The sequence below is a fragment of the Saccostrea cucullata genome, unplaced genomic scaffold (genome assembly GCF_032062105.1).
Source record: "Saccostrea cucullata isolate Sc308-1 unplaced genomic scaffold, CSIRO_AGI_Scuc_v1 ctg2015, whole genome shotgun sequence".
In the NCBI taxonomy this organism is placed as follows: Eukaryota; Metazoa; Mollusca; class Bivalvia; order Ostreida; family Ostreidae; genus Saccostrea; species Saccostrea cuccullata.
The window spans coordinates 4,592-30,218 of record NW_026940845.1 but is presented as its reverse complement, the minus strand read 5'-3'; the positions used below and the strand labels follow the sequence as shown (position 1 = coordinate 30,218).

The window sequence follows — 25,627 nt, the reverse complement described above, 5'->3', positions numbered from 1 at the left end:
GATAATGTAAATAATTTAGCAAGGACTCTCTTGGTTACTTATTTAATATCAGTACATATGACTTCTTTCAGAAAAAATTGTATGTTTACAAATACTTGGAATATTATAGATCAAAATGATGGAACGTAACAATTTTTTAGAATTATCATGCTATATATAGTGCGAGAAATTCCTGAGAATATCATTTGTGAATTTTTTTCTTTCAAAATATTTTAAAAATAATATATACTGGATATATAGCTTTAAATCAGATTTTTATCAGATGACAAAAGTTGAAACTTCCTTATTTTATATGCAGTTTTAGCTCACCTTTGCTGAAAGCTCAAATGAGTTTTACTGATCACCCTGTCCGCCTGTCCGTCAGTCTGCAAACTTTTCACATTTTCAACTTCGTGTCAAGAACTATACTGGCCAATTTTATCAAAATTTAGTACAAAGCATCATTTAATGGGATTAAAATTGTTCAAATGGATGACCAAGCTTTTAAGGGAGATTTTTAAGAAAACATGCAAATGCAAAGAATTGTGGTCCACCGCTTTCGGTGTCTTTTGTGTGTGAGATGCTGCAGTTTGGAATCAAATTTTTACATTGAAATAGATTTGAAAAATCTTGTGGAATCATGAAAAACTCTTCTCAAGAATCACTGAGCTTCAAATAATGAAACACGTGAACATGGATTTGAGTTTAATGGAATCATGTTCCCGAGGGTTTAGGATGGGGCCAAAAAAGGGAATCAAAGTATGACAATCTAGTGAAGAACAGCAGGGACAAAGTGATTCAGGTGAGCGTTGTGGCCCTGAAGCCGTTTGTCATGAATATCTTCAGGAATAAAGTTCTCTTGTATATATACTTCTGGTCAATTGCTAAACAATACTAAGCTTTTGAAAAAAGGATATTATTGATATTTTATTATCAAAGAATCAATCGAAAAATGGAAAGGGATTCGGCAGAAGGAAAGAGTTAGGAATAAAACCCATTTTTATACCCTGTTTTCACTCTTGTTTTTACTAAACAGATATCTAAGACTTTTTTGATATATATGTACATACACTGTATATCTAAACATTAAATCTGACAATCAATTTTAAGGGAAAACCGTTAATATCTGACAGACAGGATATTAATTTCGGTCTGTCTGTCCGTCCGTCCGTCTGTATTTCTGTCTGTCTGTAACACTTTCGTTTCCACGCGATGTCACGAGAAGCAGTTGAGTTTGCAATGGCATTTTAAACCACAAACCCTTAGCTAAGAAAGACCTCTATTTATTTCAAGGTAAATAGGTCAAAGTCGTAAATTTCATAACTCCCTATACACCAACTCTTAAAGTGCCCCCCCCCAAGATTCGCACATGCTCTTCTTTTTTCTTAAGCAAGGGACACAGATTCTCGGTTCTCTGAATTAGCTTGTTTGATCTATTTTTGGTTGTATATTATGTGACCAATAAAATTCTAAAATTTTAAACTTTTTATAATGTTCAAAATTTAACCTTATTGCAACCATCCTTAATAATCTAGAAAAAAAAAATTAGCTCACCTGAGCCGAAAGCTCAAGTGAACTTTTCTTATCAAAATTTGTCCGTTGTCTGTCGTCGTCGTTGTGCTTGACATCGTCGTTAACTTTTCACATTTTCGTCTTCTTCTCAAGAACTATTTGGCCAATTTCAACTAAACGTACCACGAAGGAGCCTTGGGTGAAGGGGATTTAAGTTTGTTCAAATGAAGGGCGACGCCCTCTTCCAAGATAATAATGAATCAGTAAAAAATAATAATGGATTTTTTTTTTAACTCTTCTTCTCCAGACCCACTGGGCCATGGAAGATGAAACTCATGTGGAATCACCTTCAGGTAGACAAAAGTGTAGAATTATGTTTGATCAAATCGTGACCCCTGGGATTAGAGTGGAGCCACAATGGACGATCAAAGTTCTACATTGGTATATATAGGGAAAATCTTTAAAATTTTGAATGAGAAGAGAAAGGACTCTCATATTTCACGAGAGTCCTTTCTCTTCCCAGTTTGTCTATTTAGAACTGGGAATACAAAATTACCAATCAGACTGGTAGATGGTTTTAACATCCCTAGAGAAAACAGAATTTGTAAATTATGTAACAGCAATGACATTGGCGATGAATTTCAATACTTATTTAAATGCACTGATGTGTCTATAAAGAACTCAAGAGTCATGTATTTGTCAAAATATTTTTATTTGAATCCAAATATTTTGAAATTTGAAATGCTTTTTAATGTAACCAATACTAATCAACTCTGCAAGATTTGTAAATTGTTAGATATTATAATTGAGAGAGTTAGTCTTGGTTGATATTACTCTGTTATCCCTTTTTCATGCATGTAATATTTCATGTTCATTATACCGTACACATCGTCTCTTCATTGTTTCTTCAGTTATGAGAATAAAGTTTTTTAAAAAAAAGTATGTATATTTTCTGTGACTTTTTAAATACTCATTGATTTTTTACCCCATGACCTTGAACTTTGATGTTTAACCTTCTTTCGAAAATGTTATTTTTTCCTTATGACTTTCGATTTAGAAGAGATAGGGATTTCATACATACCTTGACTTTCATGTTTGACCTATTAAAAACAGAAACAAAACACTTTGGTGATAACTCTTGAATGACATATGATTGGGAGACCGTTCATATCTGACACAACATGCCATAAATAATGACATCTCACTCACAAGGACACCGAAAGCGGGGGACCGCAATTCTTTGAATTTGCTTGTTTCCTTCTTGCAATTTTTAAAGGCAGGGCAGATTTTCATTTCATCCTTTAATAGTGAAATATTTAAAATACGATATATATACAAGAAAATTACAAAATGTAGAAATATGAAATATATTGTCCTAAGGTGTATACATACTTAAATAAGACGCAAGATGACGTCTCTAAATCGTTCTGATAATCAACAAACGGAGCCAAGCGATTATTACAGAGTGCGTCTAATCACTGTATTATATAGAGAGCGCGAAGGAGGTTTCAGTTCAATCTTTAGCCTCCACTAATAAGCTGAAGTTTAGCGCTTGATGAAAAATGATAGAAATAATTAATGATTGAATGAAACTGAGAATAATAGCGAGATCAATCCAGTGCTATAAGAAGCGATGCGAGTCCAACCTACAGTTGTTATCATACAGAGATCAGGCGTGTCCGACTTACGACTAAACGTCAGCCTTTTCGGCAAGTTTTACTTTTAAAAATGTCTTATTAAAATTATGTATCAGAAAGGATATACTACTTTTCAGTGATCATTAGACTATGAAAATGTTTTACTATGGCAACGACGATTTCAAGGAGATTACGTGTTTTTTTTCTTCCTATGATTTTATCATCATATTGATTTCAGGTTATAATGATTTCAAGATAGATCAAAGTTAATGTACGAAAAAAAGACCGGTAACAGAGACAACATGGCAAACCTCAGTGTAAGACACCTGGGTGACGAGAATAAGACATCCTATAATGACAGTGACTTCAATGAGCTGGATTATCTACAGCAGAACCTCGGGGTCCGACATCTGGACACGCCCACTCTGGCCATACTGACCATTGTCTATGTTGGTATATTTCTATCAGGGACTGTTGGCAATGTATGCACGTGCATCGTGATTGCCAGGAACCGTCACATGCACACCGCTACCAATTACTATCTGTTTAACCTATCTGTCTCGGACTTAGCCACGTTGATTCTAGGTACGTGAACTAAATCACTCCCTGGTTTGATTTTGTTATTTTTGATAAATTGTTAAAGAAGTTAATTGTTGTCTTTAATATATACAAATTACTGGAATCAAATCAGGTCTGGTGTTGACCAAAAGATGTATGCTGACGCTGGATACATCTAGATCTTTGACAAACATTTTAATTCAATGCATTTTCTTTCCAACTCAAAGAAGAACTAAAATGAATCTTTATTCGGCACATGGGTGAATTATTGTAAGATGATGTCGAGTTCTCGATCAATTTCCGGAGGTTGATGTGATTATAATTTGCAGTTACATTCGTGTCAGATTTGAAGCACGCTCCGTAACAGATATGACATGCAGTTGCAATATATCAGGCCTCCTTGGCGCATTCTTATTAGTTATTCAATTAAGGGATTTTTACTGAAGATTTAATTTAACACTGAACTGATGATTATAAATTTGAAGTTCATTATAAAATAATGTGTACTGTATGGCATTTCATATGGCATGGTATTCATGGATTTAGTTGTTTGAATGCAGGCTTAGAAAAATAATGGAACGAAAATGAAATATAGCTATTTTAATATACATGTATATCACCTCGGAACATTTGCGCTGTTTAATCACGGTAAACTATCACGCAAGCACGACCAAAGGTAGCTTAAACGTAGGAAGAAACACCAAATGTATGTTCACAAAAGAAAGATTTCCGTTTCTTAATAGATCTGTTTATCGGTAAATGAGGACAAGTAATGAACACTTCAAGTATTCTAATAGCTCTAGTCATTATTTTGCCGGTTCATGTTTCAGAAACTCAAAGTAACGTATATATATAAACACGTGATACTGCTTATCTTTAGTGTCATTTCACTATTACTACAACATCAGAGAACATTTGTAAGCTCTAAAAGAATCTTATGGCTCCAGTATCTGCCATAGCTGCCTTGTGTTCTGCAGCCAATTAAAAGGCACTACCGAGTTCACTCTGTCCTACGAGGGTCGCTCTGTCCATAGATATTTACCTATAATAGGAGTATAGAGTGCTCTTCCCTATAAAAGGAATATCGATTATTACCGGAGTATAGGTCTTTATCACTAGAATCGCTCTCTCCCATGAGTATAGTTTTGTCTCACGAGTATGTACTATTGCCATAGTATCTACCTACATTACAAGTATTGATTTGTCTTGTCAGTGTTACTCGATCTGTCCCACGACTATTGCTCTGTCCTACGAGTACAGACTGATCTAGTATCGCTTTATACCACGAGTATTGCTCTGTCCCACCAGTAGTGACCAGTCCAACCAGTAGTGACCTGTCCTACCAGTAGTGACCTGTCCTACCAGTAGAGACCTGTCCTACCAGTAGAGACCTGTCCAACCAGTAGTGACCTGTCCCACCAGTAGTGACCTGTCCCACCAGTAGTGACCTGTCCAACCAGTAGTGACCTGTCCCACCAGTAGTGACCTGTCCCACCAGTAGTGACCTGTCCCACCAGTAGTGACCTGTCCCACCAGTAGTGACCTGTCCCACCAGTAGTGACCTGTCCCACCAGTAGAGACCTGTCCCACCAGTAGTGACCTGTCCCACCAGTAGTGACCTGTCCCACCAGTAGTGACCTGTCCCACCAGTAGTGACCTGTCCCACCAGTAGTGACCTGTCCCACCAGTAGTGACCTGTCCCACCAGTAGTGACCTGTCCCACCAGTAGAGACCTGTCCCACCAGTAGTGACCTGTCCCACCAGTAGTGACCTGTCCCACCAGTAGTGACCTGTCCCACCAGTAGTGACCTGTCCCACCAGTAGTGACCTGTCCCACCAGTAGAGACCTGTCCCACCAGTAGTGACCTGTCCCACCAGTAGTGACCTGTCCCACCAGTAGTGACCTGTCCCACCAGTAGTGACCTGTCCCACCAGTAGTGACCTGTCCCACCAGTAGTGACCTGTCCCACCAGTAGAGACCTGTCCCACCAGTAGTGACCTGTCCCACCAGTAGTGACCTGTCCCACCAGTAGAGACCTGTCCCACCAGTAGTGACCTGTCCCACCAGTAGAGACCTGTCCCACCAGTAGTGACCTGTCCCACCAGTAGTGACCTGTCCCACCAGTAGAGACCTGTCCCACCAGTAGTGACCTGTCCCACCAGTAGTGACCTGTCCCACCAGTAGTGACCTGTCCCACCAGTAGTGACCTGTCCAACCAGTAGTGACCTGTCCCACAAGAATTGATTTGTCCCACGAGAAACTCTCTATTCATTTAAAAGAATTTTTTTTTGTCCCACGAGTATTTAATCGCTCTATACCACGAGTATTGCTCTGTCCCACGAGTAGAGACCTGTCCCACCAGTAGTGACCTGTCCCACAAAAATCGATTTGTCCCACGAGAATTTCTCTGTATTTATTTTAAAGAGTTTTCTTTGTCCCACGAGTATTTAACCCTTTCGACGCCGAAAAACGTTACGTCTATAACGTCATGAATGCCATACTATGACGTCAATCCGGACGTCAAACAATTGCTTCACAAAAAAGCATCAAATTGGTTATAAAACGAGCACCTGTATAACCAAGATAATAGGATGTTCCATGTTGTCTTGGAAAATGCATGCTATATATTTATGTTATATTAATTTATACATTTTTTATACCAATAATTTTTTTTAATTGGCGTAAAATAAAATTTAAAAAATATTTATGTCTGTAGCTAGCATACTCAAGATAAGTCTTTAAAAACTTTTTCATATTTTCAAATAATATATTGAAATTCTGATAATTGTTATAAGTGTATACTACAGTGTACACTGTCACATATTTATAATTTGAAATAAGAATATCAATCAATATACAATTACAATATATGTAGTCACTAGTGTTTAAGTTGTTAAAACTTTTTTTTTAAATAACAAACTGATAACATATCCTCTCTGTAAACTCAATAAGTGTGTAACATTTGATTGACAGATATTGTTAAATAATTTACTTAATATACATGTATATTTGATTTTGCCACCGTCAACAAAGTTAATCAATGTGTTTAGCTAAATTGCTATAATACTCGTACTCTCTAATTTTTACGAACATAAAAAGATGTAGCTCCTAGTCCCATTCGTTTTAGTTAAGACAGCATTATGACAGACGCAAGCCCTGCTATAAATAGGTTCGAATTTATCTGTAATAAGAATATAAATATAGGTAATAAATAAATCCCGCTCTCTCTCTCTGTCAAACACACACACCATAATTAGATTAAATGCAAGGTAGTTTCATAGTGAGTAGAGTAATCGTTTGTGTGTTCCAACTACGCCTCAAAATTGATCCTCGTGTGAAATTTCCTAAAGCATCCCTCTACACAGAGTCCGACCCTGCAGTCCTCACACCACCACTGAATTCTTGTCTTCCTGAATTCGCCTCCATGTCCCGCACAAACGGCACATCTCTTACGCTTACCATCTGGTATTTTGGACGGAAAGTGCCTCTCGGACAATCTTGCCAAGGTTCTGTGTTGGACTGGTATTAAACGCAGCTGTCTGTTCCTACTACCCTGTCGAAACCCTCCAATAAGTTCTTGGCAAAGCTGCTGGTGAAACTTCAGATGATCCATTTTGTGTTGTACAATGAAGGAATCTCGGTAGCAAATATAGGCATTTACTACAAAGATATTATCAGATAAAATCATTCCGACTTCACAAAAATATTTTATAACAATTTACATTCCGAACAGCTTTAATCAAATATGTTTTATATACATGGAAGTGTATGTTAAAGCATATACCTGCTGCGGTTACAAGAGAGTGAAATAGGAGTTTTCTCCACATCTTTAAACTCTTGAACTGTGGCTCAAATTGGAGAATTAGTTGATCTTATACAAAGATTGTAGGTATCTATTATGGCAGGAATAGAAACTTCGCGACCCTTTCCATTTGTTGTTTGTATTTGCCTATAAATATGTAGCGCTTTTAAACTTGACTCATCCTATAGTTTTGATATTTTTAAAATATTTTAATAAACTAAAAATAAAAGTGTACAACCGGTATATATGTAGAAAAGCAAGTGAATTACATGTACATGCATATGTTTCAATTTATGATGAGGAGCGATTACATGATGATAAATATAACTTGGTGTAAAATACTATCGAAAGGCTGGCAACTAGTCATAGTTTTCGTTTAATTTCACTAACATTTGAATACAGATACCAAATTCTAAGAGGTAAAGGTAATATAAAAAGCTATTACAAACCCTATGAAAAAAAAATGTTTTCATCACTATTTAATTTCATTACAAACCAACAGAGCTACAGTCTCAAGAGATTCATTAAATTCAATACCTTGCAGAACCAGTAGTGGTCAACAAAGATACAACTCTCCTGTCCGCCCACTGTACAGCCATCACTCCAGCACGTGTCTTAACATTCACATCTCCTCTCTGCATTGCTGGGTTCTTAAAACTGGAAGGCATATCCTTTCGAGACTTGATAACTGTTCCTGTACTATGGGTGTCCTTGTCCAAGAGATCGTATACCAGTCTGGGGCTGGTGAAAAAACTGTCGAAAGTGACATGATGCTCTTTGTAGAAATGGGGTTCCATCAAGTCCATTACTTGATAACCCTACAACATATACGAGTTCGCGTGATTTTCACTTAGTGTTATACTATGGTATTAATTGATCTTATACTCTTTAGCTTCTAAATATGAAATCTGCTAAAAAAAATCTTTTAGTTATTTTTTAAAATCACAAAGTCTTCTAAGCATTGAATTAATTGACAAATAAAAATTTGCCGCTGTTTGTTAAATTCCTCGAAATAAAATCATAGTTTAGCAAGATATACAAATAATAGAAAAGACGCGGAACAGAATTTTTCGACTTGTTTTTGTTTTTTTTTATGGAAAAGACATTTCAAATCTACATAAGCCCGTGTAAATCAAATAGCGGAAAATCAGTTTCAAGTTCTCGCGGAAAAAGCATACCAGAGTACTCACGTAAATGCATGATGCTTGAGATTTGAAAACAAAAATACAGAAAAGCAGGACCACACCCATAAGTCAAGATCAGAGCACGTGACTTAACAAATAGCTCTACTTGCAGGATACTGCATCATCGCAGTGAGAATATACTTTTTTAATGAAATTTCGTGTCAAATACTTTCTTAACAGTTACAATTATTATTATTCTGTCAAAAGCACTTACTTGTCCGTTTGGATTGCGTCGCTCATTTCTCCTGCCTTTGTATACGTTAATGTGATGAGTGTACCCAGAAGTGGAGTCGGACAGCACCCAAAGTTTGATCCCCCATCTGTGTGCCTTCTTATTTGAGATGTATTGTTTGAGTTGATGCCTTCCTTTAAAACCTACTATTCTTTCATCTACACAAACATCCCGGTTAAGCCTTTATTTGAAAAACAAAATAAAATCCTGACAGATAAATAAGTTTATGATTAAAAAATATGTGTTAACAGGAAGCTCTCATTTGCAGATTTTTACTGAATTCTTAAAAAGAAATTTTAAAAAAATTGACACATAAAAGGGGGGGGGGGTATTAAAGACAATAACCTGACTGCGTTTAACATCAACATTCTGTCGTTCAAAACTTTATATACGAGTACTTAGTATATTTATTCACCGACCCCAGGAGGATATTCAGTTATTTCACATTTAAATAATATATAAATATCATACCATGACAAAATATGAAGCATTTCTACCATAGAGGTACAAATCAAAGATGTACAATACAACAAGTAAGATATTCGTGAAAAATACAGGTTTTGTAATATGTACGAAATGTTCGAACGTCAAATATCTTTGGATCCACATATAGAAAATTACAACAATAATGGCAGCACAAAAAGGGCTGAATACTGAGATATATATAAAATTTTGTTCACATTATAATTTTTAACTTCGATTTGCTCATTTTCCTCGTGAGGAAAAAATTAAGATACATATATCTATGTGTATATGTATTATATTGAAAACATACTTGTAATTTCGGCTGAAGGTTTCGTTGAAAAACTCAATGATTGGAGAAATTTTGTGAAGTGGATCATACCCAATTTCCCCAGGTTCTGCTGCCGTTGTGTTATCATTGCAATGGAGAAACTGCAGTATGGCTTGAAATCGATTTCTAGCCATGATTTGGGAAAAATTTGGAGTTTCCATTGACCAAGCACGTGTATTACTCTCCCATAAGATTCATATGTTGGTTTCTTCACTACCCCCATGCTCAACACAATGCCCATAAAAGCCAACATCTCCTCTCGGGTTACGGGATACCAATCACGGAACCGTGAATGTGGACCTAAAATCATGGGGGGCCTGCTTCTTCTTGATATCTCCTGATCTGCATAACGGTTTGTCTCCCTTACAAGAATATCAACAATGTCGTGTTGATCATGCTGGAGAAACTTCATGAAAAACTCCAAACTTGACATACCTGGATCAAAATTGACGGGCCCTGTTTCTTCTTGGAAATCAGGGTTAGGATCCACTACATTAAACCACGGACCTCGAAATGTAGTAAATTCTTCATTATCATCATCATCGGAATCGAACACGTCCGAATCTATGTCAGAAGTAATGTCCGCATGGTGCGCCATACTTTGTTTTTTTCAACGCTAGCGTACTCACTCATAACCTGACGTCACAATTCAACGTCAACGTAACAAAATGACGTCATATAAAGACCAGTACATATACAAAAATAAAGGCCTATACTTGTGTCAAAATTTAGATATGACTTTGTTTAATTACACAAAAGATAAATGGCAAATAAAAGATAAAGTAAATATTTTTTTTGGAAAACGACATTTTTGTCGGTTTGGCGTTGACACAGTAAACGACATTTTTGTCGCTTTGGCGTCTTAACCGCTCTGTACCACGAGTATTGCTTATACAACAAGTAGCATCTGCCCTGTGACTATTGCTCTGTCCCACGAGTATTTAACCGCTCTATACCACGAGTATTGCTTAAACAACAAGTAGTACTGTAGACGTACTTTTTTCCACGAGGTCATAATTCCGCGGAGTCTCAATTCCAGTTTAATCCGCGGGTAGAAAATTACGCGGATTTCTTAGATTGTCACTATTTGCCTTACATTTATATTAAGTACGCTTGGGCAAATTTCCGCGGAAAGTTTGTGACCGCGTACATAGCGTAAATTAATACCACGCGGAAAAAAGTACTTCTACAGTATCTGCCCTGTGACTATTGCTCTGTCCCACGAGTATTTAACCGCTCTATACCACGAGTATTGCTTATACAACAAGTAGCATCTGCCCTGTGACTATTGCTCTGTCCCACGAGTATTTAACCGCTCTATACCACGAGTATTGCTTATACAACAAGTAGCCTCTGCCCTGTGACTATTGCTCTGTCCCACGAGTATTTAACCGCTCTGTACCACGAGTATTGCTTATACAACAAGTAGCATCTGCCCTGTGACTATTGCTCTGTCCCACGAGTATTTAACCGCTCTATACCACGAGTATTGCTTATACAACAAGTAGCATCTGCCCTGTGACTATTGCTCTGTCCCACGAGTATTTAACCGCTCTATACCACGAGTATTGCTTATACAACAAGTAGCCTCTGCCCTGTGACTAATGCTCTGTCCCACGAGTATTTAACCGCTCTATACCACGAGTATTGCTTATACAACAAGTAGCCTCTGCCCTGTGACTAATGCTCTGTCCCACGAGTATTTAACCGCTCTATACCACGAGTATTGCTTATACAACAAGTAGCAACTGCCCTGTGACTATTGCTCTGCCCACGAGTATTTAACCGCTCTGTACCACGAGTATTGCTTATACAACAAGTAGCCTCTGCCCTGTGACTAATGCTCTGTCCCACGAGTATTTAACCGCTCTATACCACGAGTATTGCTTATACAACAAGTAGCCTCTGCCCTGTGACTAATGCTCTGTCCCACGAGTATTTAACCGCTCTATACCACGAGTATTGCTTATACAACAAGTAGCCTCTGCCCTGTGACTAATGCTCTGTCCCACGAGTATTTAACCGCTCTACACCACGAGTATTGCTTATACAACAAGTGGCCTCTGCCCTGTGACTAATGCTCTGTCCCACGAGTATTTAACCGCTCTATACTACGAGTATTGCTTATACAACAAGTAGCATCTGCCCTGTGACTAATGCTCTGTCCCACGAGTATTTAACCGCTCTATACCACGAGTATTGCTTATACAACAAGTAGCCTCTGCCCTGTGACTAATGCTCTGTCCCACGAGTATTTAACCGCTCTATACCACGAGTATTGCTTATACAACAAGTGGCCTCTGCCCTGTGACTAATGCTCTGTCCCACGAGTATTTAACCGCTCTATACTACGAGTATTGCTTATACAACAAGTAGCATCTGCCCTGTGACTAATGCTCTGTCCCACGAGTATTTAACCGCTCTACACCACGAGTATTGCTTATACAACAAGTAGCCTCTGCCCTGTGACTAATGCTCTGTCCCACCAGTATTCTCCTGTCCGACGAGAATCGCTTTGTCCCTAACACGGGTATTGCTCTGTAAATAAGAATATACTCCGTTCTACGAGTATTTACTGCTCTTTACCACAGTATCGCTTTGTTCCCTAAGGCACAAAGTTCAGAATATAACAATAAAAATCCTCTAGTCACCGATTTACAAATTATTTGCTCTTATCTCAGGAGGAAATGTGTTTTATATCATTTATCATTTGTGTATACTTTCTACACAGTCTACTCAATATCTAGAGCTGATCTATATTATATTGTGGATTAAATTTAACATGTATGAGAATGAAGGAACTTAATCATGTTCTTGAAGGTATAGGAAAAAAAAAGATCTTGATTCAGTACTTCAAGCTTAGCTGCATTTTGTAAAAGCTTCCATTTCATTCCGTTATCGGAGTTCGAATTTCGACTTAAATCTATCAAAAAAGGTAGCGACTGTTTCTTCATCATGAGCTCGGCACTTTCAAGTGAAAGTTGCAGGTCATTCGAAGGAGACCTAGAAACCGGGGCCCCGTTTCACGTACGGATGGCGTTGGCACGATATAGAGGCCTCGTTGCTTAATGGCCCTGGGTGCCGAGCTAAGGTCAGAATTTGAAGCCCTTCAGCGGTATACATGTATGATGACGTCTCTACGAGGGGTGATCAAAAAGTTCGCGAAATAATTGAATAACTTCCATAAAACAAACGATTTGATTTCAGTGTTATTTTAAATTAGTCCTCTCCGGGAGAGTCGTTTATTCAAGGTGAATAAAGTACCGGTGTCTCCTTACAGAATATATAAAACTTCATTTTGTTTAGAAAATTATTTAGTATCTTTGCCTTTTAAGTACTGGAAAATATTTTGTAGGTTTAGAACTTGTAGTAATAAATTACCAATTGAAGTTGGAAGATGGCATAATGTACCAAGAGAAAACAGAATTTGTAAATCATGTTCCAAAAATGAAATTGGTGATGAATTTCACTACTTATTTAATTGTAATGTTTTTGTCAATTTAACTGTATTTTTTGTATTAAAAAGTTGATCAAACTTATACACATTTGGATGTGAATAGTAATATTTTGATAATAATGATAACCTTGAATTCGAGATAAGTGAATCATTAGTTTATGAGAATAAATTCATTGTCATTGTCATTGCCTTATCATCATATCTAATATGTTTAAACGATGTCTTAGGTATTTAATGATTATATTATAGTTAATATATTCACATATTTTTCAAACTGTAAATTGGAGGTCTTTCATAACAAACTGCTTAATTAAAAACTCATCTCTTTTTAAACGTGCTTTCACTGGGCAACAGAAAAAATATCATTTTCAAACATCTCTTTCCCTTCACTCAAATGATAAATCCAGTTAAGGAATTTCTAATGCCGTAAACTTTACAGCCGTTCGTTGAACGAGTACGATCGAAGCAACCAATTTTGTCCAAAGTCATCTACATATTGACGTCATTTTCACGTAGTGACGTCACAAACAACGGGCAAAAACATCATTCAGGATATGTTATTTATAGAACATGTATGGCTATGTGTGTACCAAATTTTATTCTAATCTGAATTGTAGTTTTGTAGATAAAAAGATCGTTCGCGAACTTTTTGATCACCCCTCGTAGTCTATCGTACATGAGTGAAGAATTCTAAAATGGGACGTATAAAACAACATATAATCAATCAATTTATCACTCTTTTTAAAGGAAAGATGACTATTTCCAGCACAGGCATTTGTTCGCTCACCTGAGCTGAAAGCTCAAGTGAGCTTTTCTGATCACCCGTTGTGCGTCGTCCGTCCGTCTGTCTGTCTAGCTGTCCGTCCGTCCGTCTGCAAACTTTTCACATTTTCAACTTCTTCTCAAGAACCACTGGGCCAATTTTAACCAAACTTGGTAAAAAGCATCCTTGGGTGAAGGGAAATTTAAATTGTAAAAAAATCAAGGGCCAAGTCTCTTTCCAAGGGGAGATAATCAAGAAAATATAAAAATAGGGTGGTGTCATTAAAAAATCTTCTTCTCAAGAACCACTGGGCCAGAAAAGCTGAAACTTATGTGAAAGCATCCTTGGGTAGTGTAGATTCTAAATTGTTCAAATCATGACCCCCGGGAACTGGGCGGGGCCACACTGGGGAATCAAAGTTTTACATAGAAATATATTGGAAAAATCTTTGAAAATCTTCTTCTCAAGAACCACTGGGCCAGAAAAGCTGAAACTTATGTGGAAGCATCCGAGGGTAGTGTAGATTCTAAATTGTAGAAATCGTGACCCCCGGGGGTAGGGCGGTGCCACAATAGGGAATCCAAGTTTTTGCATAGAAATATATAGGAAAAAACTTTAAAAATCTTCTTCTCAAGAACCACTGGACCAGAAAAGCTGAAATTTATGTGGAAACATCCTGGGGTAGTGTAGATTCTAAATTGTTCAAATCATGACCCCCGGGGGTAGGGCGGGGCCACAATAGGGAATCCCAAATTTTACATAGAAATATATAAAAAAAACTTTAAAAATCTTGTTTAACGTCCACATGGCTCGAAAAGCTTTCACCTATATGGAAGCCACCACTTGCCGGTAAAGCTCAAAATTTTGTCCTGTACTCGGCACTGTGGGCCAATGAGCAGGGAATCTTTTTACATAGCACCTATATACGGGAAAAACGGTTTATACGGTCTCATCCGAAGGACCACTGGGCTCAGAAAAGTCCCACATGTGGAAGCATCCCGCGACGTAAGGATTAACTCCTTACTCGTGACTCCCGGGGGTAGACGGTGCCAACCACTGCGCCACGTTTTTGCATAGAAATATATAGGAAAAAACTTTAAAAATCTTCTTCTCAAGAATCACTTGGCCAGAAAAGCTGAAACTTATATAGAAGCATCCTGGGGTAGTGTAGATTCTAAATTGTTCAAATCATGACCCCCGGGGGTAGGGCGGGGCCACAATAGGGAATCCAAAATTTACATAGAAATATATATATAAAAAAAACGTTAAAAATCTTCTTCTCAAGAACCACTGGGCCAGAAAAGCTGAAACTTATGTGGAAGCATCCTTAGATAGTGTAAATTCTAAATTTTAGAAATCATGACCCCCGGAGGTAGGGCGGGGCCACAATAGGGAATCCAAGTTTTACATAGAAATATATAGGAAAAAACTTTAAAATTCTTCTTCTACGAACCACTGGGCCAGAAAAGCTGAAACTTATGTGGAAGCATCCTGGAATAATGTAGATTCTAAATTGTCCAAATCATGACCGATGGGGTAGGGCGGGCCATAATGGGCAATCCAAGTTTTACATTGAAATATATATGGAAAAATGGAAAAAAATAAATATGTGAATATTGGGATAGTATAGATTCTAAATTGTCCAAATCATTACCCCTGGGGATAGGGCTTGGTCACAATTGCTATTACAAAGGGGGGAAATCTGATAAAGAACAGCATGGCCAAAGTTTCTCAGGTGAGCGATGTGGCCCATGGGCCTCTTGTTTCGTATACGGGGTACCCCTACGTATGTTTACCACAAGGTACCTAACTTATTTTCAGGCACCCCCGCTTCCAGCTCGAATTTTGTTAATATATTAGATTAAAACCTACTTAAAAAAGGACATCGTTCAATATACTTTTTTCTTTTCAATTAAATCGTTTCAGACGTCCATGTGGTCGAGCCTCTTTATTGTAAACCACTCATTTATTCCTCGAAAATTACCTCGATACACTTTAAGACTTTTATCAGGATACAACTTCCGGTTGAGGGTACGATAAAACCAGAGGCTTCCGAGTATTCCATTCTGAGGTCTCTAGTTTTATCCTAAATCTTAACCCCAACCGGAAATACTTATATCCCAAGAAAAGTCTTAAAATATATTCGAGGAATAAATGAGTAGTTTATAATAAAGAAGCTCGATCAGAGACGTCTAAAACGTTTTATTGACAAGTAAAAAGTCTCTTGAAGCGAGCGATGTCATTTTAAAGTAGGTTAATGATTGATTTATTAACAAAATACGAGTTTGAAGTGGGGGTGCCTGAAAATGAGTTAGGTACCTTGTGGTAAATATAAGTAGGGGGTACCCCGTATACGAAACAAGTGCCTGTGATTTCCAGTGTAAGTTGAACATTATTTAAACCAATGATTTATTTTTTTTTAAAAGACAATCATTATGAGACATTTGTTCAGGATAAAAAAAAACACTGACATTTACTAGTATCAGGCCCATAGAGAGCAAAACCATTTTGTGTGTGTGTGGGAGGGGGAGGGGGAGGGGACTACGGAAGCCAATTGAGCTCTTTTAAGTTGGTTGAAAGAAAAATCGATTTACAACGCGAAACTTTCGCGTGAAAAAAGCGATTGAACGCCAAATTTTCGCGTTATAACGCGAAACTTTATTTCGTGAAGAATCGCGTAACCTTCATTGAATTTCATATTGTTAAGCAAAAAGTAAAGCTAATGAGTATTTTATTTTGTTTCTCTCGTCTATCCTGCCTTCTACCCTGTACTTTCATTCTGTAACTTTTGAATATAAGAGACATGAATTGATATTTATTTACAATGTGGATGTTACAAATCTTAATTATCAAAATCTTATAATTACCAGGATACTGAGGGTAGCTGACCAGATGACCTTGAATTTGATGTTTGATCTAATATTAAGATTGATTTATGTCTACAGTTACACGGTTTCTTTGATCAATAAGAAATGAGTTCTAAAATTAAGCTTGTCATAAAATCACGTCCATGACCTTTCGACCTAATGTAAGACCCACTTGGAATCATTTTGCCATAGATAACACGAGAGGCGGAAATCAGATATCCTTAGCATATTTTACTCTGAAATCATTTAGAGAAATACCACGGAAAGAACATTATTTTGTGAAGTTATTTTGACATATGTCTTATTTTAAATTATTTTTTTTAATTCAATTTAATTGACAAAAACCAAATAAGTCTCCAGTGATACAGTATACAAATAAAGTCACGTAGATATTCTCTCATTAAATGCATTATTATGAAGTTACAAATATCTTATGTTAATTTAGCATATCCTGGATTCAGAATTTCATAAGATAGACATGAAGTGTTAAAAAGTGTACAATATTCACTTCGTAGTTGCTTATAAAGAGGACATGCAAATAAAAGATGTTCATCTTCAACAACAGTTTGAGAATTGATAGAATATGTCTCTAGGTAAAAATATCTGCCATCTTTTTGTTATTTGTTGGGTAAAGGAATTCATATTCGTTCCTTGGATTATCAACTTATTTGTCATCAGCTTTAGTCCAGGTTTAGTAATTGTTTGCACGTAGCACATGCTCTTGTGTATCAAATCATTGAGGAGATAAATATTTAAATACGGAATGTAGATAATAATGGTGTATTGTTACATAGATAAAGAAAGTGAAATTTGTCACAAATAAAACAGTTGCGTCAGAATTTTAACAATTAATCAGTATGCACTACATTTGAATCAAGTTTTGAATACAGTGAATACTTGTATTTCTGTCCCCTCTCTCCCTCCCTCTCCCTCTCGATCCCAACATTCGTTCTCTTTTCCCAACTTTCAATTAAAAACTTTAAATTTTGTTGCACTGAAATTCGTACTACATGTTCATCCTCGGAGTGCATTTCATGTGTTACCATTTATATAAGTTTTATGCATATTTTCGTCTGTGATGCGTTATTATGCGTGTTTCTATACATTAAAATCCTTGGCGAACATATTCTTATAGAGTTATGTTTTCGTTTTTAATGTAAATTTTATGCCAAAATATTATATGTATATGCATGCACACATTCTCTTTGGTCCATTCGATAAAGAATCGTTTTTGACAGCTTAAGCTTCCGAGAGATAGAGATCAAACTCGAGCCATTTGACACAATAATGGATAGAGGTATTGACCTCCTGAAATCTCTGTCATTTGTTGTCTTTGCATCAATTGATTAGTTTGGTGAAGTAAAGAGCATGTACTCCCTCGACGGCCACTGCAGCTGATCACAGGAAATCTAGATAAAATGAGTGTAGTCAAAACAATGCTTTATGTTGATGTTTAATACATTAATAGTTTGTGAGTGAGAAGATTCTCTAATGCATTTCATCAAAAGATCAAACTTTTATTGAATAAGCTTTGAAAGCCTCGTCAAAGAGAGTTAAATTTTAATGAAGATATTCACCGATCCTATGAAAATCCTCACTTTTATGTGAATTCAAAGAAAATGTTGTGAGCTCGCCGTCATAAGCCATGCGTTAGATATTATCTGGTAAAGATTTAAAGATCAGCATTTGGTTTATATGTATTGGAATAAATATTTTAAATTGTTTTATATAAACGTATATGAAGTTTGATTACACTATAAAAGTCAAGGCAAAGGTCAGGGTCAAATATAAAAATGCGGATGCAGTAAAACATCTCACCAATATCTATCAGCATAGGAAGTTTGATTGCAGTATCCTACAGGTACGATTTCTTTGAATTTGGGCTAAACACTAATTTAAGGTCAAAGGAAAACTGACGGTCAAAACAGTTGAATAGCCTACATGTACATGAGTTTGTATCAGCAAATGAAGCTTGATTACACTATAATACACTAAGATTTCTTTAAAACTGAGCTAATCAATGATTTAAGAAAAGTGACGTCAAAGGAAAGGTCACGGTCAAAAAATGTTGATGCAGTTGAGTACTTCTCATCAATATCTATCAGCATAGGAAGTTTGATTAAAAAAAGTTTTTTTTTAGCTTTGACCTGAGCTAAACGCAGAGCGGGACAGAAGACGGACATGAGAAACTCTATAGGCCCCGGGCATGAAAGTTGAATGCATGGATTGGAATTAATCTTTTACTCATAAATATATAAGCATAATTCATTCATATGTTTTAATTTTTGGAAAAAGTATGTTTGTAGCAAGAGGTCTTAAATGATATTTAATTTGATGAAATGCAGCTGTACATGTACCATTGCTCAGGAGTCTTAAACAATCGATGAACGATATTCAACGCAAAAGCGCCCTGATTTCATCCGCAAAATATGTAAAAATTAGGAGTATATTGTCAGATCTGGAAAGCTTAGACTTGTGTTAATCTGGACGTACATCGAAAATCGTTGACGTACGTTATAGTATTTGCCTGGCAAGTCAAATAAAGGGATGTGCTAGAGCTCGCGCGAGCTTCTAATTACTTAACAAAATCGGAACTTCAGTGACGGCTCCTTTGGACGTTTCTTTTTCACTTGACCGCAGATCGTGCTTATTGCATATTACTGGGAAGACTCGGTTAAAGTGTTGATTGGTTTCATTTGTACAAACTGTCAAACTCTGTGTGGCTGAACAGCAAGCGAGATTAGCCACGGGAAACAAATTTATACGGAAAACATCTCATGTTGTTAATTCTTAAACAGAAGATTTTGAAAAGAACAAACGTGATTATCATTTTTGGTATGAAGATTTGATACGACGGTAATACTATTTGATGTTAATGGTTTTGACACGGGTGTAACCTCTTCCACAATTATACGTGATTATTTTAACATTAGTTCTAAGCAGCAGGTCATGTTTTTCTTAATTCTATAAAACCCCATCCGTGTAGAATTTTATTATTGGATTATGTGTTTGATGAAATTGGTCTATTTATCTCGAGTGAGACTCTGGAGTGGAGTACTGTTAAACTGAAACAGACACGGAGGAACAAGCGATATACGATTCTACAAAATATTTCTTTGCAAATACATTTATGTGTCCTGTAAAATTAATTTGACATTTATGAGCAGAATCGTGAGACCCTCCTCCCTTAAAAAAGGCATCTTTATACACAGTATTCAATATATCAAAGAACTGAAAGCACTGGTAGAAGTTTATTTATCTGATAACAACTTAAGGTAGTCCTATCCTCAGGTTTATAAAATTAGCAGTTAAGTAATCAAAACTACTCATAAAAGTATCTCTGAATCCACAAAATTACGTAAATTTATCCACAGTATTTCCTTAAAGTTAAACATTAAAGTTAATCATATTATATAGGGAAAATGATCAAATCTCCAATATTTTTGCAGAAAAGGCGAATTGGGAATATCAGCAATGTATTTTCTAATTGCAAATTGATCAACAAATATATTTTAGGTTAAAAAACGATAGGTATCCAGGCATTCAGAGAAATTGTCATGATTTTCATACTTATTTGGTATTTTTGGTCTTCCGTCATGTATTCTATAAAACATAGTGAAAAAGGCTTTTGCTATCATTGCAATACAACACAAATCACTTCTTATTTCATATCATGCTTATAAGCACTGGTATCTAAGGCTGGATTCAAGAAAATTTTATTTCTCTAAAACTGTTTTAATTTTTTTTCCTTTTAAAGGGTACAAATGTCAACTTTTATAAGACCTTTTCTAAGACTTCCAAAAACCTTGAATCTTATAAAGATGAATAATATGAAAATTGTTGCATGAAAAAATTTCATTTTCAAACTTCATTTTGATGCATTTCAAATTAAATATTAATTTTTGGAGTTATCCTTCCTGGTTGAGGATCGGATATCCTTAAAGCCGCTTAATCCGAAACAAGCACATATTATCTTACACAATAAAAGTACGTCATTATATAGAAAATGTATAAAAATAAATTATAAGATTAATTAATAGTTTATTACAACAATCCTGACAAGGAAAACATAGATCAATTACCTTATTGACAAACAGAAGTTCCTGGCGGGAAGTTAAGATATGTCTTGAAGTCACCTTTGTAAAAAAAAATAATAAATTTATCGGTTTTATCTAAATTATGAAGAACAAACCCGAGTATTTTTTTCCATTTGTACATAATGTAGAAGCCTAAGTCATGATATATTTATTAGAAATTAAGAAATTAACTGAATATAATCCACAGTAATTTTTGACTTAATATGCACATTTAAAAGAATAAAGGAAAATCAGATATTTTTAAAGATTTTTTTAAAGGAAGTTTAGTAACGAAGGCTAAAATATTGTCCGTGTACAGGTTATATTAAGTACATGTACTTTGTTGTGAAAAAAATGCTCGGGTTTGTTCTTCATAAATCTAGATATACAAATGTAAGCGATATATTCAATTTTCGAAGGTGATTTCACACGTTTGCAATAATAGATATCGTCATAGGTTTATTTTTTGTGTGACCTAACAAAAATTATTTTTTTAACTTTTGAATTTTGGTATCTTTTAAAAGAAAAAGACTTTTGGGATATAATTTGACAAAAGTTAAACAATTCATGGACAATTATTTTTCAAGAAGAAAAAGGAATATATTTTTTTGCGATTAGAATCGGACTTAGCGGCTTTAATCTTTTTACAATCTGTAAAGTGAACAACATGTAGACTTCATATTTGGTCTGAGAGTAGCGAATGTGCAGGATTTTACGGGACTAGCATCTTTTAAAAATTCTGGCAAAGTCAATTTCTTCCTTTTACATTTTCATCGGTTTGTTGCTCGTTAAACCATTAATTATAATACTTTTAAGGACAGATGATACAAACAAATTTTTTCTTTGAAAAAGATTAAATATCATGTCACAAGTTTAGAAAAGTGGATGGTTCTTATATTTTGTTCTCCTAAGAACTGGAATATGAAAAACACTTGGAAAATATTAGTAATATTTCAATGAAAAAACAAATATAGACAAATCACATTCAGTAAAGGTTTACAGGTGAAAACAAATTTCAGAATATGTTATCTTGGTGCTTACAGTGTAATATAAACTGAAGAAAAATATACCAAGCCAGGTGAATTTTATTAGGAAAAGCTAAGTTGTAAAAATCAGCTTATGTGATATTGCTAATTTTTTCTCATTTTGTTCCTCCTCTTAAAATTCACCTGGCTTGGTATATTTTTCTAAAGTTTATACTACACTTTTAGCACCAAGGTAACATATTCTGAAATTTGTTTTCACCAGTAAACCTTTACTGAATGTGATTTGTCTATATTTGTTTTTTTTTATTGAAATATTACTAATATTTTCCTAGTCTATTTCATTTTCCAATTCTTAGGAGAAAATATTCTAAGAAATATCCACTTTTCTAAACTTGTGACATGATATTTAATCTTTTTCAAAGAAAAAAATTGTTTGTATCATCTGTCCTTAATTTTCAAACTTGTAATAAAGCTACATGATAAAACTTTTTTTTCGATGACGATAGTCATTAAACATTTCACACAAGTTGATCAAAAATAGCAAATTCATTAAAATGCTTAATTCAGTCTATAGCAGTCTAAAACGTTATTTATGGAGACACTAAATTCACAGTTTTTTATCAGATAAAGAACTAGAAATACAGTGATATCGAATTATTAATGTGTTTTGTGCATTCGATCAGATTGAATCTGATAAATGTATAATTTTTCTTTACGATTGCAGTGACTAAGTACAACATATTATAATCAATAAAATTATCGACACAATATATTATACTGAATCAGAGTGCTGTTGTTACACTCCAAGTAATCCTCCAGAACTGGTTTTAAACAACTTCCAATCAGCCATGTAAAATTATTCGGGAAATTCAGAAAATATTTTTGAGTTTCAAATTAATGGACCGTACTAAATGAAAATGCATCACAAATAAAATATGAAGAAATGCAACACGATAAAGCATATATGCTCTTATTGTAACTTCAAACATGTACAATGTAAAACACCTAGGTTCTATTAAATCTGCTGATATACAGTCACCTGAACTTTTGTTCCAAATACAGGAAATATTAATAATTTTATTCACATAATGTTACGATATCTTATTCTGACGAAAGGTAAAGTCTACAAAACATGATTATACTGTTTGACCCTGAAAATGAAAACAGGCATTTATATCTCTTTTATTAAATAAAAATATAATTAATTATTTTATTCATTATATTTGAAGGGAAGGATAGAATAATTGACACTTTTTGTATATTTTCAGCTCTACCTCAGGAGCTTTACATGGTGTGGGAGGCCTACCCCTGGCGGCTCGGAGAGGGCTTCTGTATCATCAAAGCCTTTATCACGGAAATGTCTGCGTATGCATCCATTCTTACCATCACTGCCTTCACGTTTGAAAGATGGGCAGCAATATGTCATCCAATGAAATTACAAAAACTCTCCAATTTGTCCCGAGCCATAAAGGAGATAATAGTGATATGGGTTCTATCCTGCCTCTGTGCCCTGCCTTATCCGATACACACTCGAACGTTTTACGCCTTGGTCCATCCCGTGACGTCAGAACCCCTTCTGGCTTCAGTTGTCTGCAGCTTTCCTATAGAATGGCGCGAACTTATGCAGCTGTTCCTTCAGTTATCAACATTTGTGTTTTTTGTGTTACCCATGACTCTTATAACTCTCATCTATATCCGCATCGGAGTCACGCTCTACAAGTCAGAGGTGGTTGGGGTTCAGCAGAATTCTTCAGGAGTAGAATGTATAGCACAGAAAAGAAAGAAAGTGTATAGTGTAACTCAGGCTCGAAAATCCGTACTAAAAATGCTAGGTATAGGAATTGTTCGTGAATACTTCAATTATGTAATTGCTTTCAAAATATAAATGCACATAACCTGATTTGGGTAACTGTCATTTTAGTTGCCGTGGTGATAGCGTTCTTCGCCTGTTGGGCACCATTCCACGCTCAGCGTCTGTGGACTATCTACATGAAGAAAGAGCAATGGACACCCGAGCTTCTAGAACTCCAAAATCACGTGTTCTTCCTGTCAGGTAGTACCTATCATAAGGGTTGGGCTCTTTTTAAAAGAAGAAATTATTTTTCTAGCTAGCCTGAGCAACATTTTGTTTGATTGTCATAAGATGTTGTTTATTGTAGGCGTGCTGTACTTCTTCAGTGCTACCATTAATCCTATCCTATACAACCTGATGTCGAAAAAATACAGACAAGCATTCAGACAAACCATGTGTGGTCGTCTGCGCCGCCCTGATCCCCGCAGTACCTACGCGTCCTCTTTCAGTCCCTCCCGACAGAGAACGATTAACTTCGGCTACTCCAAAGTCACCAAGTCTCCAGCTGGACAATTCAGCATTGAAGAAACGGAAAATACATTTGCAGAAAGTCAAGCATAATTAATGACATTTTTAGGGAAATTAACATTTTAATGAATTGAGAAGAAACTTTGGTTTGTTACGGTAGACTTTTCTATGTTCTGAATCCTTTAATTTGTTACAGTAAAAACATGTAAATAACTTGTGTGTTTCATATTTGTTATAACTAGTACAAATGTGTGTAGATTTTTTGGAAAATGGAAAAGTCATTGATATTTCAAATTTTTAATTCAATATGACTTTTCTTTTATTGCATAAAAGCAAAAAAAAAAATAAAAAAAAAAAAAAAAAAAAAAAAAAAAAAGAAAGAAAGAAAGTTAACTCTTTTATCATTTTACAAGTTTCATTTAATGACTTTTGATAAGCAAAAATTAGAGAATGTAAATATAAGCATTGAATTCATATTTTGGGATGTCTTCGGTCCTACAGTGTATAACACACATGGCCGTGCTGACAAATTGAATTGATAATTTGTCGGCATGGCCAGGTGTGTTATAGGACCGAAGACATCCCAAAATATGAATTCAATGCTTATATTTACATTCTCTAATTTTTCCTCTTTATAATTGTTTATTTGGGTAATCTTTAATGTGAATTTTGCGCCCTCCAAAACTGGTGTGCTTATAAACGTAAAAGCCGTTTTTGACGTTTGTGACGTTGCAGAGTTAAATAACACAAATTTAAACGAACATTGCGAAGTGACAAATTAATCTTAAGCGCACATTTGTTGTATTTTTACGTTAATTAATTTAACAATTTTTTTATTAAATTGTGTCAAAACAATGTACATTTTGGTGTTCCTAGAGTATTTAAAATGATATACTAGTAGTTCCTACTGTGTATTCTAACGCGCGGTGACAAGGTTTCGCGTGTGTTATAGAGATTTTAACGTCGTTTAGAAATTTTAATTTTTAATGGATTTTATAAAGAAAATTGCATTGAATGTAAATATTACTTAATATGACGCCTTTTGATATGAACATTCTTTAGTTTAGGGTACACACCGACTTGATACACACCATTCCTGTCTAACAAGAGGTGCACCAACATTTAAAACAAACACTCATTCAATTGTAAAAATATCTCATGGTGTATTTTAGAACATTATAATAATTATTCTTCTTGATTTTTATATTGACCTCAAACCCCGTCCCCTTTCAAGCAATATTTTAAACAGTGACAAGACAACATCCTATAAAGCGTAATTTTTATAGTTGATTCTTATAGGTATATTGTACAAAGTTAAAGATCTAGGTTAAATTACAAAGTGAAATTTTCGAATGCCTTTTGAATACAAATATAAAAATTATACAATACAAATGAAAAATTTACAATGCAAATTGAAAATTATACAATACGAGGGTTGATCCAAAAGTTCGTGGAATTTC

The 25,627-nt window shown here is 35.4% G+C and overlaps 1 protein-coding gene across 1 annotated transcript; it reads left to right on the top strand.

Annotated features, from left to right (window-relative positions):
* Positions 1-3,365: 3,365 nt before the first annotated feature.
* LOC134256428 (neuropeptides capa receptor-like) lies at positions 3,366-24,380 on the top strand. Its single transcript, XM_062739072.1, has 4 exons — positions 3,366-3,713; positions 23,116-23,679; positions 23,769-23,900; positions 24,007-24,380. Exons 1-4 carry the CDS (start codon positions 3,398-3,400, stop codon positions 24,258-24,260), a joined length of 1,266 nt encoding a protein of 421 aa, XP_062595056.1. The 5' UTR covers positions 3,366-3,397; the 3' UTR covers positions 24,261-24,380.
* Positions 24,381-25,627: the final 1,247 nt, after the last annotated feature.